Source organism: Leucoraja erinacea, chromosome 13, assembly GCF_028641065.1.
Source record: "Leucoraja erinacea ecotype New England chromosome 13, Leri_hhj_1, whole genome shotgun sequence".
NCBI classification, from domain to species: domain Eukaryota; kingdom Metazoa; phylum Chordata; class Chondrichthyes; order Rajiformes; family Rajidae; genus Leucoraja; species Leucoraja erinaceus.
This window is the reverse complement of record NC_073389.1, coordinates 11,966,762-11,985,108: the sequence shown is the minus strand read 5'-3', so window position 1 is coordinate 11,985,108 and position 18,347 is coordinate 11,966,762. Positions and strand designations below refer to the sequence as shown.

At 39.9% G+C, this 18,347-nt stretch overlaps 1 protein-coding gene across 1 annotated transcript in view; it reads left to right on the top strand.

The window, feature by feature from the left end:
- The window catches only part of grik1a (glutamate receptor, ionotropic, kainate 1a), a 276,013-nt gene that overhangs the window by 187,588 nt on the left and 70,078 nt on the right, over positions 1-18,347 (top strand). The window contains 4 exon segments of the mRNA XM_055644485.1: positions 6,898-7,041; positions 9,189-9,296; positions 16,434-16,547; positions 17,252-17,455. Of these exon segments, the coding sequence (XP_055500460.1) occupies positions 6,898-7,041; positions 9,189-9,296; positions 16,434-16,547; positions 17,252-17,455 (570 nt within the window).

Sequence of the window (18,347 nt, the reverse complement as noted above, 5' to 3'; positions counted from 1 at the left end):
TGTAGCAGATCCTATAAGGAACATGATGGGATTCTTTCCACTCGGAATACACCTCCACTCTCCAAGTGTAGGTGCCACAAACCTTGGGTATCACAACAACACCCTGGGCAAATTAGCTGTCTCGACTGTGAAACCTTCCACCATCCCACACATTAATTCCCACCATCCCTGGTGCACAATGGCTGCTGTGTGTAATATCTATAAAAGGCTACTTAATCACACACCAAACCTACTTCACTGCAGATTCCAAACTATCGACCTCTACAACAAAGAAGGACAAGGAGGACAAGTACATGAGAACACCACCAGCTACAGGTTCCCCACCAGGTTACGCACCATCCTGGCCTGGAAATTGATCACCAGTCCTTCATCTTCATTGGGCTTACAATACATCCTGGAATTTCCCCCTTGAATTCCCTCCAGTAGGCCTGAGTTTGTTCCAGATGGCAGCTCACCACCACTACCTCAGAGGCAGTTAGGAATTGGCAATAATTGTTGAGTTTCCCAATAGTGCCTTCATCTTGGAAAACAATTAAAGTAGCTTACTGGTGTAGTGAGGAATGATCAAGGTATATTGTACATGCTAAAGGGAGGTTATTCCTGCCATTCTGACTTAGAACTGAGGGTTGCTCAGAGCAGTGCCCATACGAAGAGAATATTCGCAAACTCTTTTTCAGAATATTCAATATTTTTGGGGACCTTTTGCATTCAATATTGTTTATTTTACACACAGTATTTCTGTATTTTCAACTGCTCATTATTTGAGATCAGGTTACAAATTAATTGCTGGAAGAACTCAGTGGGTCAGGCAGCATCTGTGGAAAGAAGTGGTCAAACGACATTTTGGGTCAACACCCAAGGAAGAGTCTACACAAAAAAGCTGGAGAAACTCAGCGGGTGCAGCAGCATCTATGGAGCGAAGGAAATGGGTAACGTTTCGGGCCGAAACCCTTCTTCAAACCCTTTCTCCAGCTTTTTTGTGTAATCTTCGGCATCTGCAGTTCCCTCTTAAACCCAAGGAAGAGTCTGTCCATTCCTCTCCACAAATGCTGGCTGACCTGCTGAGTCATCGAAATATCAGTATATTTCCTTATTTAAAACATGCGATATTTGTACAGAATGGCAGGGATAACCTGCCTGAACTTCAATGTGGAAGGGCTTGCAAGAAATCACCAACTACAAAATTAAAAACCCCCGCTCCTTGGACAATTGTCAACTGACTAACGACCTGAAAGAGTTCTACTGCAGGTTTGATAGACAGAAACATAACCCCAGTAACCCCTCCTCCCACCTCCCCAATCACCACTTCACACCTATTCACAGCCTGACAGCAGTCTACAAAGACTGGACCTTTCCTAACCCACTCCTCCCCAATCACCACTTCACACCCACTTACAGCCTGACTCCAGACTGCAAAGGCTGGGCCCTTGTCCACTGCCCACCCCGTCCTTGCTGCCCACCATCAGTCTGGCCACTTCTCCATCACCAACAATAGCCATTGAGGAGGTGGAGAAGCTATACAGGAGACAGAAAAGTCGGAAATCTTCAGGACTGGACAATGATTCCCCCTCTACCCTCAAGCTCTGTGCCGAACAACTGGCACCAGTCCACACAGGCATTTCCAATCAATCCCTACAAACCCGCACTGTCCTTGCCTGCTTCAAATTCTCCACTCTTGTTGCCGCACCCAAATAGCCAAGGATTACTGGTCTTAATGACTACAGGCCTGTCGCACTGACCTGCGTAATCATGAAGACCCTTGCAAGGTTTGTGCTGGACCACCTGAAATATATCACAAACCCCCTGCTGAACCCCCTGTGGTTTGCATACTGGGCCAATAGATGACGCGGTCAACCTAGGCCTGCACTTCATCCTCCTGCACCTAGACCACCAGGGGATTTACAATATACATTAATGATTTAGATGAAGGGATTAAAAGTAACTAGCAAATTTGCAGATAACACAAAGCTGGGTGGCAGTGTGAACTATGAGGAGAATGCTCTGAAGATGCAGGTTGACTTGGACAGGTTGGGTGAGTGGGCAGATGCATGGCAGATGCATTTTGCTGGGGATAAATGTGAGGTTATCCACTTTGGTGGCAAAAACAGGAAGGCAGATTATTATCTAAATAGTGTTAAATTGGGAAAAGGGGAGTTACAACGACATCTGGGGGTCCTTGTTCATCAGTCACTGAAAGTAAGCATGCAGGTTCAGCAGGCAGTGAAGGAAGCTAATGGCATGTTGGCCTTTATAACAAGAGGAATTGAGTATAGGAGCAAAGCGGTCCTTCTGCAGTTATACAGGGTCCTAGTGAGTCCACACCTGGAGTATTGTGTGCAGATTTGGTCTCCAAATTTGAGGAAGAACATGCTTGCTATTGAGGGAGTGCAGCATAGGTTCACAAGGTTAATTCCCGGGATGGCAGGACTGTCATATGTTGATAGAATTGAGCGACTGGGCTTGTATACTCTGGAATTTAGGATAAGAGGGGATCTTATTGAAACATATAAGATTATTAAGCAATTGGACACGCAAGAGGCAGGAAACATGTTCCCAATGTTGGGGGAGTCCAGAACCAGGGGCCACAGTTTAAGAATAAGGGGTAGACCATTTAGAAGGGAGATGAGGAAAAACCTTTTCACCCAGCGAGTTGTGAATCTGTGGAATTCTCTGCCTCAGAAGGCAGTGGAGGGCCAATTCTCTGGATGCTTTCAAGAGAGAGTTAGATAGCGCTCTTAAAAATAGCAGAGTCAAAGGATATGGGGAGGAAGGAAGAACGGGGTACTGATTGTGAATGATCACAGTGCATGGCAGTGCTGTCTCGAAGGGCCGAATGGCCTAATCCTGCATCTATTATCTATTGTTTATTGCCTATTGGGACCTATGCAAGGATTTTGTTTGTGGATTTTAGCTCTGCATTCAACACCATTGTGCCAGAGCTGCTACATTCCAGACCCTCCCAGTTGACTGTGCCTGAACCCCTCTGTCAGTGGATCACCAACTTCCTGACAGACAGGAAGCAACATGTGAGGCTGGGAAAGCACACCTCGGACTCGCTGACCCTCAGCATAGGAGCACCACCAGGCTGCATACTCTCCCCTCTCCTTTACTCTCTCTACACCAATGACTCCACAGACTCCTCTGTCAAGCTTCTCAAGTTTACGGACGATACAACCCTGATTGGACTGATCCAGGATGGGGAGGAATCTGCCGACAGATGGGAAGTGACACAGCTGGTGTCCTGGTGCCATCGCAACAACCTGGAGCTCAATGCTCTTAAGACAGCAGAATTGATTGTAGACTTTAGGAGAGCTCCCTCCCCCCACTCACCATCAACGACACAACAGTCACATCTGTGGAGTCATTTAAGTTCCTTGGAACCATCATCTCCAGAGACCTTAAATGGGAGGCCACCATCGACTCCAAAGTTAAAAAAGGCCAAACAGAGGATGTACTTCCTGCGGCAGCTGAGAAAACACAATCTGCCACAGGCAATGATGGTCCAGTTTTACACTGCCATCATAGAGTCTGTCTTCATTGTCTCCATTATGGTCTGATTTGGCTCAGCACGACATCCGGAGGCTGCAGCGCATCGTTCGATCAGCCGAGAAGGTTGTTGGCTGTAACCTTCCCCCCAGTGACGAACTGTACACTGCAAGGGCCAGCAAGAGAGTGGGTAAGATCATCTCTGACCCCTCTCACCCTGGCCACAAACTATTTGAAGCACTTCCTTCTGGAAGGCGACTCCGGACTGTCAAAGCTGCCACAGCCAGACATAAAAACAGCTCTTGTCCATGAGCAGTAGCTCTACTCAACAGCCAAAAGTCTGTAGCCTCCTTTTGCTCTGGTATTTTATTTCATTCTTCACATGTTTAAATTATAATGTTTTATTCTTAATTGTTTACTGTATATCGTGTTTTTACTTGCGAGGAAAGGACCAAGGCAAATTCCTTGTATAATAATAATAATAATAATAAATTTTATTTATGGGCGCCTTTCAAGAGTCTCAAGGACACCTTACAAAAATTTAGCAAGTAGAGGAAAAACATGTAAGCAGAATGAAATAAATAGTAGAGACATGACTAGTATATATACATACTTGTACATAATGTATTCCATTCAATTCAATTTATGCAGCAGTTTATTTTCTGCTCAAGATTTCAGCATCTGCAGTATTTTGTGTCCATAATGGGTGATCCAACTGACAGAGTTCAAGTATGTTGTGTCAGGCCAGCTATTTATTAATTTATTTCATAAGTTTTCTTTGTGTTTAATGATACAGCATGTTACATTTCTTGTTGAATTTAAGGAAGCAAATTGATAATTGTCACATAATTTACGTGAGTGGGTGGAAGATGCTCGGATCTAAAGAGAGATTCATTTTGCTTCTGGGGTACAGATCAATGTTTTTGCCGGAACAAAGAGTGCCTCATTTTCCAACCAGAGGAATGCACTGCCCCAAATTATCTATAATGAATTTTGCCCAGCTTTAGCAATTTACAAAATATTGTTTAGTGCAATGTTATCCATGAATACATTGTTTTTGCGGAATGAGGAATGCCTGCAGTGACATGCAATTTTATGCAAACAGTCTCAATCACAGGAGTATTGGAGATGCTTTAAGAAAGATAATCGTTACAGGGGTATAGGAAAGAGAGAGAGTGAGAGGATCTTCTTGGATTGCTGTTATAATGGTTCTATTTCATACTATATGTTCCCGCTTTCCTCTAATAACATGATGTTATATTAATGTTATATTAATAACATTAATGTTATATTAATGTTATATTAATATATATTAATGTTAATGTTATATTAATGTTATATTAATATTTTATGAATGGTATTATTAATAATATTAAGTATTAATAATATTAATGCTAATGTTGATGTTGATTATTCATAATAATAATAATAATAATGTTAATATTAATGGCACTTCAGGGAAAATGATTTTGCACAGCAATGTGGAAAGAGTTGAATGGAGGCATAGGCATTATATTTGCATTTGTATGTGTAATCTTCATGTTTCTGCAAGTATTGTAGTTATATCAAATAGAAAGGAAAAACGCCTGGCGAAAATTACAATTTTGGATCCTGATACCGATTTTTTATTATTAATTTATTTATTTATTAATTCTTTATTTCGAACAGAATAAAAGAATAAAAAGCAAGTGTGAAACAGCATACAAAAAACAAAACAAGAATAATATCATAAACAATAAATTAAATCGTATGTGTCCGAAAAGGAGCAGGAAGAAGCCAAAGCTTATTAATTCCCACCCCTTATTCAACTGCTTATAATGATCTTATACAAATTTAGCAGCTATATGTACACCATATGTACACCAGCAGCTATATGTGCACCAAATTATTTACATTTATATACTAATAAAATATTTACAAAGTCATACAAAAAAGAGAGAAAAAAATAAATAATATTAAAAAAACCCTCATATACCATACAGTATATACTATGCAAATTGAATCCAAAGTTATTGAATGTGAGTTTCATCTTTTAAAGCTGACATCTGAAATAGATTTTTCATGCAGTCACAAATTTGAAGAGCTCAAAGTGCAAAAAGATATTAATGATTCAATGGTTTGTGAAGGAAGGAACACCGGAAATAGAAAAAAAGCTCTGGAGTAACTAAGCGGGACAGGCAGCATCTCTGGACAATAATTTGTGATTCGACAATCTCAATTTGAAAGGCCAAAATTGATTAGTTTTGGAAAATTGAAAACATTGCACAAAAGTAACTGGAGATGCGCTATCCCTTTAAATTGAGGAGCATTGTGAGAACAGAGATGGTTTGCCTCTGTAAACAATTGCACTTGATACATTGTCAGAGTGTAGTGATTCATTCATCTAGGTGCTCAGACCAGAAACAGAAATCACCAGTCTTAACATGTTGAGGTCACTCATGAAAATGAACACAAAACAAACAAGTATAAGAAAATAATGGTAACGTGGAAATATATTGCGGTCAACAGTGAGACTGAACTGCTATTTTACATTGTTGGGAGCCAACAACACAAGGAATAGCAGAACAGCTTATAGGCAATGAAGATTTCCAGATGTCTTGCTGTAAGGGAAAATAGATTTGTAAAATAACATTGACATTGAACAGATCACTGATGTGGAAACAAGGAACTGCAGATGGTGGGTTACAAAAGAAGACACAAGGTATATGACTAACTCAGCCGGTCAGACAGCATCTCTGGAGAACATGGATAGGTGTTCTCTGGACGGCACTGTGGTGCAGCGGTAGAGTTGCTGCCTCACAGCGCCAGAGACCCAGATTCAATCCTGACTACGGGTGCTGATCGTTCAGTGTTTGTACATTCTCCCTGTGGCCACATGGGTTTTCTTCATGTGCTCAGATTTCTCCGCACACTCCAAAGATGGACAGGTTTGTAGGTTAATTGGTTTCTATAAAAATTGTAAATTGTCCCTAGTGTGTAGGATAGTGCTAATGTATGCAGTGATTGCTGGTCGGCACGGAGTCGCTGGGCCGAAGGGCCTCTATATCCCTAATGTCTAAAAGTGATATTTCGGGTTGGGACCCTTTTGTGGACTCACCGATATGTAGGTTTTTGGCATTACCTGGTAATCACAGGGTACTTACCAAATACATTTGTCAATTGTACTTCCTTTAATCGTAATGAAATGACATTTCTTGCTTAATCTGAAGTGTGTTATACAAGTGATATAAGTCACCTTTTCAAGTAAGTGCTTTTTACTCTGAGTGTATATAGGAATATTATTTTTAATTTTATTCGGACACAGAGTGGAAAGGATTATCTATTTCTGGGTGCGAGCTGTGCCCTCTGTTCCAACATGAACTCTCTGTTTTAATTCCACTGCTGAGATGTTGCTTTGGCATTTTCTGGCAGACAGATGCAGCCCTGATGTATGATGCCGTGTACGTGGTTTCTGCAGCCTTCCGACAAGCCTCTCAAATGACGGTTAGCTCCTTGCAGTGCCACAGGCACAAGCCCTGGCGCTTCGGATCCAGGTTTATGAAACTTATCAAAGAGGTAAGAAAACTCCTCTCCAATGATTGTTACCTGGTCATTCATTTTCTACATCAGTTAAGCAGTTCGAGCAAGAGTACTGAGGTACATATCTAAGGTTAACAACCTTATACATAACACTTGTTATAAAATTTTAATAAAGTACCGATTATTAATCTACATTTTTATTTAGAATACAGTACATCATGTATTAAAGACGTTATCGTTGTACCACTCATATTGCACCCCTCCTGTTTATTATTGTGCCTTAATTAAAATTTACTCAACAATATAAATTGCTCAATATGATTCACTGGAAGGAGATATTTTGAGGAAGGAATAATGAATATGTTGGACAAGTAATATAAAGTGGCATCTAATAAATATCTTACATATTGGATGAGGCTTTTCTCCGTGTGCTCCAGTCCCAGATGTGGTGAAGAGTAAAAATTGTTTGAAGAGTTTGCCATCAGTCTGCACCTCCAGCATATCCCCTCGCCTGGGAATAACAGTTGCCTGCGTGGGAATGGAAACACTATATTCTACAACTGGTGCAATTCAGGATCTTCTGGGCTCATTTTCCTTTGAGGACACCCAAAGTTTGGAATATCCCACATAAGCTAGCTACAGGATGGGTTAGACCCTTATGGAAGCAAGTAAATTGCAGGGATAGTCCACATCTATAGGGCCTTGAGGGTTGATTTCCTTTCTATAATCAACCAATCTTTGGAGTTTGTGGCATTCTGGTGACCCTGTCCACCCCAGGTCCTGGCAGAAGACCCTGATATAAGCAGGGTGCAGACCAACAGCTGCACATCTGTGCTCCATTACAGTCCAACCTACAGTCCCAACACAAGGGTCGTACCGAATAACATGACCGGCTTACTCACCTTTTCAATGCAGAGATTTGTAGAATTTTGGTTTGAGCAAATCACCAAACCTGCTATGCTATGTGTGCTGCTTTCAGCCACAATGTATTGAACATTGTGTCGACTGAGAACATGGGCCTATTTTGTTCTGCAATCATTGATTGTGTCTTCATAATGTAAAAAACACATACAGGAAATCATTGGATTTAACCTGGAGTCAATGTTTTACATTGAGTTTTTCAATTTATTTCAATTTATTATTTTATCTTCATTGGTTGAATTATTTCTCGGGTATCAGTTATCGTACAACACATATTACAAGCTGTTATTCGCAAACAGGAGGAAGATAATCTAGATCCCAAGTGAAAGAGTGATTTGCTTTCCAGTGATGGTTTAACCTTTTAGGCAGCTCGCTTCTGCTGGTATAATGGGAACTGCACGCACATCTGTCAAGTGACTGACATGCAAATGTCCATATCTCAAAGAGCGCACGTCATTCAATCAGTCCTACTGGAAAGATTAAGGCCAGTTAATTAATACAGATGGATATCAGTAAAATCACTCAAAGTGCTTTCTATCAATTCAATTTAAGTTGAGATCTGCCACCTTATTTTTATTTTCTTCAAGTTCTCTTTTGTGATAAAGTTGGGTAATGGAAGTAACGCACAGGTTATTTAAACATTCACTGGGAAAAAGACAATGATGATGGCATATACAATTGGTGATTCTAAATCAATTTCAAGATATCACTCGAAGATAGACACAAAATGCTGGAGTAACTCAGCGGGACAGGCAGCATCTCTGGAGAGAAGGAATGGGTGAAGTTTCAGGTCAAGACCCTTCTTCAGAGACTTTTCTTCTACCTTTAAGATATCACACTCTGGTTAAAGGTAAATATTCAAGAAATTAAGTCGATTGCAAATTCATCACACTAACCACCAGGTCTTAATTGCTAGTTCCCATTGCTTTTAAATGAATACATGTGTTGTAAGTACCAATTCATAAAAATAAACCCCTGTATCAAGGGTAAATTGTTCCAAGTCCAGACCCTACATGCTATAACAAACCTTGCATATAATGGATGGGATGGTAGATCGCAACCTTCATGTGGTCCGCCCTGTTTTGACGAATGCAATCAACCTGGTGTGCACAATCAAATAAGACAAATAGAACAAGTTGTCCTACAACTTTAGGCTGTGCACGCCATACGCAAGAAGGTAAAGCATATAAAGGATGAATTGCACTACTTTACAAGCCGGCAGTAACCGAGGTAACATTTGGTGTTTTTTCTTGTCCTTTTAGACTCAGTGGGACGGCCTGACCGGTCGAATTGCCTTCAATAAAACTGACGGAATGCGGAAAGATTTTGATTTGGATATTATAAGTCTAAAGGAGGAAGGCCTAGAACAGGTAAGCAGCACAGTGTTGCACCAACTGGTTAACTGTAAGAAAAAAAATCATCCTCTCACAACTCCTTTTGCTTGATTGAAATCCCTAAGATGCCAGCCACAGTAAAAGAATATTGATCAATGCCAAAAGCATTGTAACCTTCAATGAAGCGTGGGTTTCATTGATCTTTAAAAACTTTGTTGCATGGAAGGATATTCTTTACAAGTGGTTTGAGAATGTGTGCCTGTGTATATCGATTTGTAACACTTACAAATTTGTTCTGCCCATTTCAGCTGTTGTGGGCTAGTGAGCCAATTTAAATGTCTTATCAAGAATGAGAAGCTAGTGCCACACAGAGGGAATTCTACATTATCAAATGTGCTACCCATTGAATGGGCCATCATATTGAGCCCAGTGTAGTAGCTCCGTTTGAGGTTTAGGCAGAGTATTTGAGGGCGGCACACTGACGCAGCGGTAGTGTTGCTGCCTTACAGTGCCAGAGACCCGGGTTCAATCCTGACTACGAGTGCTGTCTGTACGGAGTTTGTACGTTCTCCCTGTAATCGCATGAGTTTTCTTCGGGTGTTCCTCCCACAAACTTACAGGTTTGTAGGTTAATTTGCTTTGATAAAATTGTGAATTGTTCCTAGTGTGTAGGATAGTGTTAGTGTACGAGGTGATTGCTGGTTGGCGCATACTCGATAGACCGAAGGGCCGGTTTCTATACTGTATCTCTGAAGTCTAAAGTCTAAACATGCTATTGTCTCATATTCCTAATGAAAAGAGCATGTTCTGGCCAACTACACTCTTTGGATATTACCGAAACAGTTCACAGTAATATTTATGAGAATGTCCTTGTAAGATCTTGCACCTGTGATTCAAATAAATTAAAATACTTAAGTATCATTTCTTGTACATAAAATGATTTGTGTCCTTTTCCCTGCGACTTGTTAAAGAACTGCAAGGTTTGCATGTCTCCACATAAAGCAATACATAGCGCTCCCTAATTTTATGTATTATAATTGGGCAGTAAATATTAAAAATATGATTCACCTGCTGGACAATTCTGCCCAGCAGGCGGACTGGATGGTAATGGAAAAGGGGGACTGCTCCCCGAGTAATATAGGAGCGACCATCCTCTCACCAATAAATTTGAATAATAAAAATTATAATAAAAACCCAATTATACATAACACAATTAGAACATGGAAACAAATAAAACAGAATTTAAAATTAAGAAACCTATCTCTTTTAATACCAATAGTCAATAATCCATCGTTTAAACCATCAATCATAGACAAATCATTTATACAATGGGAAAGAATGGGAATCAAAACGCTCGAAGATTTGTATGAATTGGGAAAATTACTATCATTTCAACAACTACAACTGAAATATAATTTGAAAAATAACCAATATTTTAAATATCTTCAAATTCGTGATTATCTGAAAAAACACACAAAAGACTATCATAATATGCCTTCCGACTTATTGGATGAAGCAATGGAGACAAAGGCGGAATCAGCTAATCTAATATCGTACCTATATAATATCATTTTAAACATAGAAATACCCACAACAGATGGAATTAGAAGAGATTGGGAACAAGAATTAGCTATAAAAATTTCAAAAGAGAGCTGGGATAATCATTTACTACAGGTGCATAAATGTTCGATCAACGTACGGCATACGCTCATATAATTCAAAACATTACATAAATTATATTATTCAAAAACTAAATTAAATAAAATCTTCCCTAATGTTTCACCAATCTGTGATAAATGCCTGTGTCAAGAAGCTACCATAGCGCACTCTTTTGTTTTTTGTACAAAAATCCCAAAATTCTGGTATGAAATATTTGATATTTTTTCAAAATTAATCAAAATAAAACTGGTACCAAAACCAGAATGGATTATCTTCGGAATATCAGAAGGTAACCCTGAACTAAACGTGTTTCAGAAGAATTTATTTAATTACGGGCTAATAATGGGAAAAAAGCTTATACTTAAATTCTGGAAAAATGCGCCGACACCAACAATAAAAATGTGGATATCAAATATGTTTGAAACATTACATCTGGAAGAGATGAGATTCCTCTTAGCAGGTAAAGCAGACCAATTCCAAAAGACGTGGTCTATGTTTTTGGACCTATTACAAGTATGAGGTGCAATAGTAATTAATAATAAATAAATAAATAAATAAATGGTATCAGGACCTGGTAACGGGAGGTAAAACAACAAAAACAGACTTGGTTGGTAGTCCCCTTTATGCGGAGTTTAATGTTATAATAGAGCGATTGTTCCTTTTTTCTTTTTCTTTCTTTTCTAGGGTCTACTTTCTCACTTTACTTCCTTCTCTAACTTCTTTTCTAAGGGGCTTTCTTTTCCCAACACTCTTGCGCTTCACGACTCTTGCGCACTTTCTTTACTTTCTTTACTTCTATCTTTTTCCTAAAGCTCAAAAAAAATGAAGCGGTACAAAAAATGTATTAAGATATATGTGTTGTGTAGTATTGTAATTTACCGTACTTCTAATAAAAATATTTTAAAAATAAATAAATAAATAAAGCAATACATGGGGATTCTGATGAAGCAGTGTGAAAAATTAACCCTAGCTTCTTCTCTCCACATATCCTGCATATTCCTAGCAATTTTGAATTTTGTTTTAAGTTTCCAGCATCAGCAGTATTTTACTTATTGCCCCCAATAGCTGTCTAGATAAAAGTGAACTCCTCGCTGGTCATAATTTGGACATTAGCTAGCAAGCGTTCCTTTGCATGGATTTCTTTATCAATTAATAGGCCAAAGGTTTCAATGTTTCAAGGTCAGTTTATTGTCACATGTACCAATTAAGGGACAGTGAAATTTGAGTTACCGTACAGCCATGCTAAGTGGAAAGCAACAAGACACACAACCACAAAAAGTGAACATAACATCCATCCCTGTGGATTCCACATTCCTTACTGTGATGGAAGGCAATAAAGTTCAAACGTATTCCTCTTGTTCTCCCGCGGTCGGGGCAGTCAAACCATCCACAGTCAGGGTGATCAAAGCCCCCATAGCCAACGATCGAAGCCCCCGTCGGGGTGGTTGAATTACTAGACTAATTAGTGACTCCGTAGTAGCAATGAGCCCAGAGGAATACTATATAATTTTATTTTGCAGTTATTGGATACCTCAGCTTTTTATCAAATCAGTTTTGTAAGTATTTAAATACTCATAGATCCAAGCTCTAAAACTCCCTCTCTCAATCTCTCTACCTCCCACTCCATTTTAAAACACGTTTTGTTGATGAAGGTGTTTATCAGCAAGACAAACATCCTAGTAGCTGTTCATCTGTCTGAAGATAAGGCAGTCCAGGCTTTGCTTTTAGCCTGACCTGAGTATCTGACCGGAAACCCTGCCCATTTTCACTTCTGCCTGCACCACTACACCCTTCTGCTAGAGTGCGCTGTAGGAAGGAAAGTTCGAAGAGGCTTTGGGATTGATTTTCAAATCAAAGGGCCTCAGTAACTGAGAGCAAAGCCACCAAAGCTGGAGTGATGAAAATTGGAAATTCTCACATGTCCGGAATCGGAGGTGCAGAGCTACATGAGGGTTACGTTTGTCTGTCAATTACATAGCAAAGGAATGAGCAAAGTTATACGAGTTTTGAAATATTGCTGAGAATTTTTAGATCAAGATGTTACCTATTTAGCTCTGAGGGTTAAGGAAATCAAGGGATATGGGGAAAAAGCCACAACGGGCTACTGATTTTGGATGATCAGCCATGATCATATTGAATGGCAGTGCTGGCTTGAAGGACTGACTGGCTTGATCCTGCACCTATTTTCTATGTATCTATGTTTCTATCTGGGAGTTAATATAGGTCTGTCAGCACTTGACAGTGCAAGTTAGGACATGCCCAGCAATAATGCGATGACCTCGAGTTCATGGAGAATAGAACTACGGATGGCTAAGCAAGAGTGCGTTGGAATAATTAATACTTAGAGCAACAATAAAGTTGGATAAAATGTCAGCTCTACATGAGCTCAGGCTGAAGAAAAGAAGACGGAGATTACAAAAGAAATAATTCTTCAGATAAATGGAGTGAAATAGGGAGAGGAGGAGCATAGATCTTTCAGCTCATTAAAGTGCAGAAGAGGGAAGGGAAGCAATGGCAAATTAAGTCAAAGTCTTGTTTATTGAAGAATGAATGTATAAATGATACTTTATTGTCACATGTAACAAGTCAAAGTGATATTCTTTGGATGATCAACCATGATCATATTGAATGGCGGTGCAGGCTCGAAGGGCCGAATGGCCTACTCCTGCACCTATTTTCTATGTTTCGATGTTTCTATGTTTCACATACCCAAGGTATGCAAAGAGCCGCCACATAAAGGGTGCAGAGAGGAGTGATGACAGTAAAATTGAAAGAGAGGAGACAGGATCCAAAGAAAGAGGAATAATAATATCAGTTAATGTGGCAACCTGGAGAGGGACCTGGTTAGTCAGTAGTTCACTAGGAATAGAATTGAGGAAGAAAGATGCAGGTCTCATGGGTGTGATGAGGCAGCACAGTGGCGCAGCAGTAGAGGTGCTGCCAGAGACCTGGTTCAGAGACCCAGGTTCAATCCTGACTACAGGTGCTGCCTGTACAGAATTTGTGCATTCTACCTGTGACTGTGTGGGTTTTCTCCAGGTGCTTCGGTTTCCACCCACATTCCAAAGACGTGCAGGTTTGTAGGTTAATTGGCTTCTGTAAACTGTATGTGATAGAACTAGTGTACGGGTAAATGATGGTCGACTTAGACTTGATGGGCCGGAGGGCCTGTTTCCAATCTGTATCTCATCTCTAATGAGTGCGAAGAGATCATATAGGGGTGATGGGGGAGAAATTGGTGAAAGATGCAATCTCAGTTCTAGGCTGTGTGGGCTAGTGTCACAGGGAAAGGAATGGAAGAATCAGCGGAAGGTAAGTAGATGCTGTCAGTCTTGGTTGGCAGGGACAAGGTGGTTTAAGAAGGGAGTTTCAATGAAAAGAAAACAAGAATTATCTTAGAGTTTCATTGTGATGCTGCAAAATACTGAATGATACAAAAGAAAATGTATGTGGAGAGATCTGCAAGAAGTAATCAGGGATGTTCTTAAATTGTTTGAGATAATGGGAGTGGTAAATCATTCAAGAGAGCAGTTAAGGAAATGATTGTGACAGGAAGCTGGGGATTTATTTACGGGATGAATGAAGAACGATGCAAGATCGGCAAAATTAAGGAAAAACCATGATGACTTGAGATGGCGTTTGAAATCATCACGTCATTGAGGGCAGAAACTGAGGAGGGATTTTATGTAATAGGGAAAATGATGCTGAATAGGAGCAATATTCTGTGCACAAAATGTAATGGGCATCAATGCTCACAGCTGATGTTTAGAATCCACTTCACCGAGTTCCTATCATTTTCACAATGTACAAGGATAATGCAGCATAAACTAGGTTTGAAATAAATGATGCAGAACCATTTACATTTCTTTTTTTGATTTTATTCTAATGCAATACTATACTACTAATACAATTCTAATACAATACTATAATTCAACAAAATTTTGTTATCTTAACAAATTATTTTATCTCTTGCAAGCCTGCTGGTGACACTACTTATCACTACCATAAAATAGGGCGGAAGGTTTGTACTAAGAGAAACATCATTTAATTTATTTTGTGTAGTTTGTGTAGTTTGTGGTGCTTAGTTTGGTTCCAGTGTGAGATTTGTTTTCCATTTAATGTAATATGTTGTTTTTGAATCGAAGAATAAAATGTCACACTTGATGGAAAATAAATCTTGTGTATTATGCACTTACCAACTCATTCCCGGGATATCTTCAAATATGTCACGGCACTTCCAAAACATTTCACTGCAGAAATTGTGCTTTTAAGCTTATTAACATTTATTCTAGCTGCTGACTTCATCACCACTCAATTTTGATGGACTGCAGAGACTCCTAAAGAACAAGGATGTTTCAAACCTCCTTCTCTCACACTAACTATTCGAAAAACGAGCACGTTGTGTAGCATGCCCGTGTTTGAATATATAATCAGATTTCCACCTTCAAAACAATCAATAGCAGGACTATAAATAATGGCTTGCCTTAGAATTAATCTTAAAAAATCATTTGGTTTTGTTGCAGTTGATGCATTTTAACCATAGCAGAAGATATAGAGGAGGGCTTTCTGCAGATCTATTCATTACCAGTTATTCAACTGTTGATTTTGCAAAATGGAAGCAAGTACAACATTATAATTCTTTCATTAGTTAAATTGACAGGTTGAACGGATTTCTGGCTGGGATCTCACACACTTCAGTCAGCTGCACCGAAGCAGAGCATCAAATTTAGTAGTGTTAATCTGCGTTGCTCATGAGCCAAACAGTTACAACATTTATCTTGTGTACTCTTGTCTGTCAATAAACAGTTTGAAGAATGCTATTAAGTTTTTGTAGACTTCTGGCACAGCCCTTTCCAAGATGATGGTTCGCCAATAATGTCCCAAAGCTGCTAAAGAGCTCCACTAGTTATTTATTTGATCTCAACCATCCACTTATTCACTGGGGCAGCACAGTAGTGCAGCTGGTAGAACTACTGCCTCACAGGGCCTGAGTCTTGGGTTTGATCCTGACCTCCTGTGAGGGGATTGCACATTCTCGCTGTGACCGTGTGGGTATCCTCCATATGCTCTGGTTTCCTCCCCCATCCCAAAGGTGTGTGGGATTGCAGAATAATTGGCCTCTGTAGTGTGTAGAGAGTGTTGAGAAAGTGGGATGACATATCGCTAGTGGGAATGGGCAGCAAGGACTCGATAGAAGGACCTTTAAATCATTCTTCATTCTCTTTCCACTTTACTGATTATGATTTTCGGGGCAATTCCATTGTTTACCCATATAATATCTAAAATCTAACAGTTTTAGCTTGAGTAATGTGGCTTCAGACTACCAGCAAGATAGAGTGATTGGTTTTCCATTGTATGTTGAGGAATCTTCTCCAGCAGCACCACATCAAAATGTAGCCTTCACATCTATACCATTCGCACTGAAGCCGAAACGGATCTAAACGTTTTGAGAATAAAATTGGGCCAATATTATTTGTGACTTTACCTGAAGGTTATATTGTTTCTTGATTATAGATTGGATTCTGGAACTCAAATACAGGACTTAACATGACAACCAGCCTAAAGGACAAGCCCTCCAATATCACTGACTCGTTGGCCAATAGGACTCTCATAGTTACAACTATTTTGGTAAGCTTTCTGTCGTACGGCAACAGCGTTTCAAAACCACAATAGCAAATCCACATAAACAAAACACTCTTAAGAATCTTATGTGTTCCAGTGTGGGAACAATCTTAAGGGCAGTACAGTGGCCCAGCGGTAGAGTTACTGGGTTCGATCCCAACTACGGGTGCTGTCTGTATGGAGTTTGTACGTTCTCCCCATGACCGCGTGGGTTTTCTCCGAGATCTTCGGTTTCCTCTCACACTCCAAAGGCGTACATGTATGTAGGTAAATTGGCTTGGTAGAAGTGTAAATTGTCCCTAGTATGTGTATGGTAGCGTTCGTGTGCGGGGATCGCTGGTCAACGCAGACTCGGTAGGCCAAAGGGCCTGTTTCCACACTGTATCTCTAAACTAAACTAAGCTAAAAATTATTGTTGGCAATTGGCCCTTTTAATGAATTTTAAATCAACAGCGGCCCTTGCGGAGAGCATATCATCCAATAACTATGATGGAGTCCTGATGTTTTGTAGGTTATAAATGAAAAGAAATAGTATTTTAAATGTGGATAGGAAGATTGCCAATCAGTAACTTTTATTAGACCTGATACGATCTTGAATTTAACAAAGTCACTTCTTGTTCCTTTATTATTATTGCCCATTTGGGGAATAGATTAATTAGATTTGTCAGGTTGTGTTCTAAAAGATTTTATTCGTTGTTTCTGTTCTACAGGAGGATCCGTATGTAATGCACAAGAAATCTGACAAGCCCCTTTATGGGAATGATCGTTTTGAAGGTTATTGCCTGGATTTAGTGAAAGAATTATCAAGCATTCTGGGCTTCACTTATGAAGTTAGACTGGTAGCTGATGGAAAGTACGGGGCTCAGAATGAAAAGAGCGAGTGGAATGGAATGGTTGGTGAACTCATCAACCATGTAAGTGAATATCCTCAAAACCATTTAAAGACAAAATTGCCTGGACTTAATATTATTGATTTGCTCTATTCAGAAATGTGATATCTTGCAACCTCTGATAGAAAAATTGCTTCCATCCTCCATTGTTGACAGAGCTCTCAAGAGTGTCTATTTTATTTTCTGTACTTCTGAACTCACCGCTTCTGCTCCCAGCTAGAACAAGGATAAGGCTTTCCTTGTCCTTACCTTTAATTCCACCAGCCTCTATATTTAATGGATCATCCTTAATGTCTGTCACCTCCAAAGGGATTCCCCCATCATATGCATTTTCTCTTTTCCCTCTCCCTTCAGCTTTCTGAAGAGACCACTCCTTCCACAACATCTTACTTCAATCTTCCATTGTCAACATTGAACTTTCCCATGCAGTGTGGGAGATGCAAAGTCTGCCTTTTATTTATTTCCTTCCCACCATCCAAGGACCAAAAACAGCCCATCCAGGTGAATAAAGAATTCACTTTCAATTAGTGTATAAGATCAGGGTGGCACAGTGTAAGAGTTGCTGCCTCACAGTGCTCGAGACCCAGGTTCGATCCTGACCTCTGGTGCTGTCTGCCTGGTGTTTGCACATTCTCCCTGTGAGAGCGTTGGTTTCCTCTGTGTGCTCCGGTTTTGTTCCACATCAGATTCAGATTCAGATTCAGATTCAATTATAATTGTCATTGTCAGTGTACAGTACAGAGACAACGAAATGCATTTAGCATCTCCCTTGAAGAGCGACATAGCAAAATTTGAATAAAAAAATAATAAGTGTAATTGGGGCAGTCACCACGTTGTTGAGTAATAGACAGCCGCCGGAAAGAAGCTGTTCCTCGACCTGCTGGTTCGGCAACGGAGAGACCTGTAGCGCCTCCCG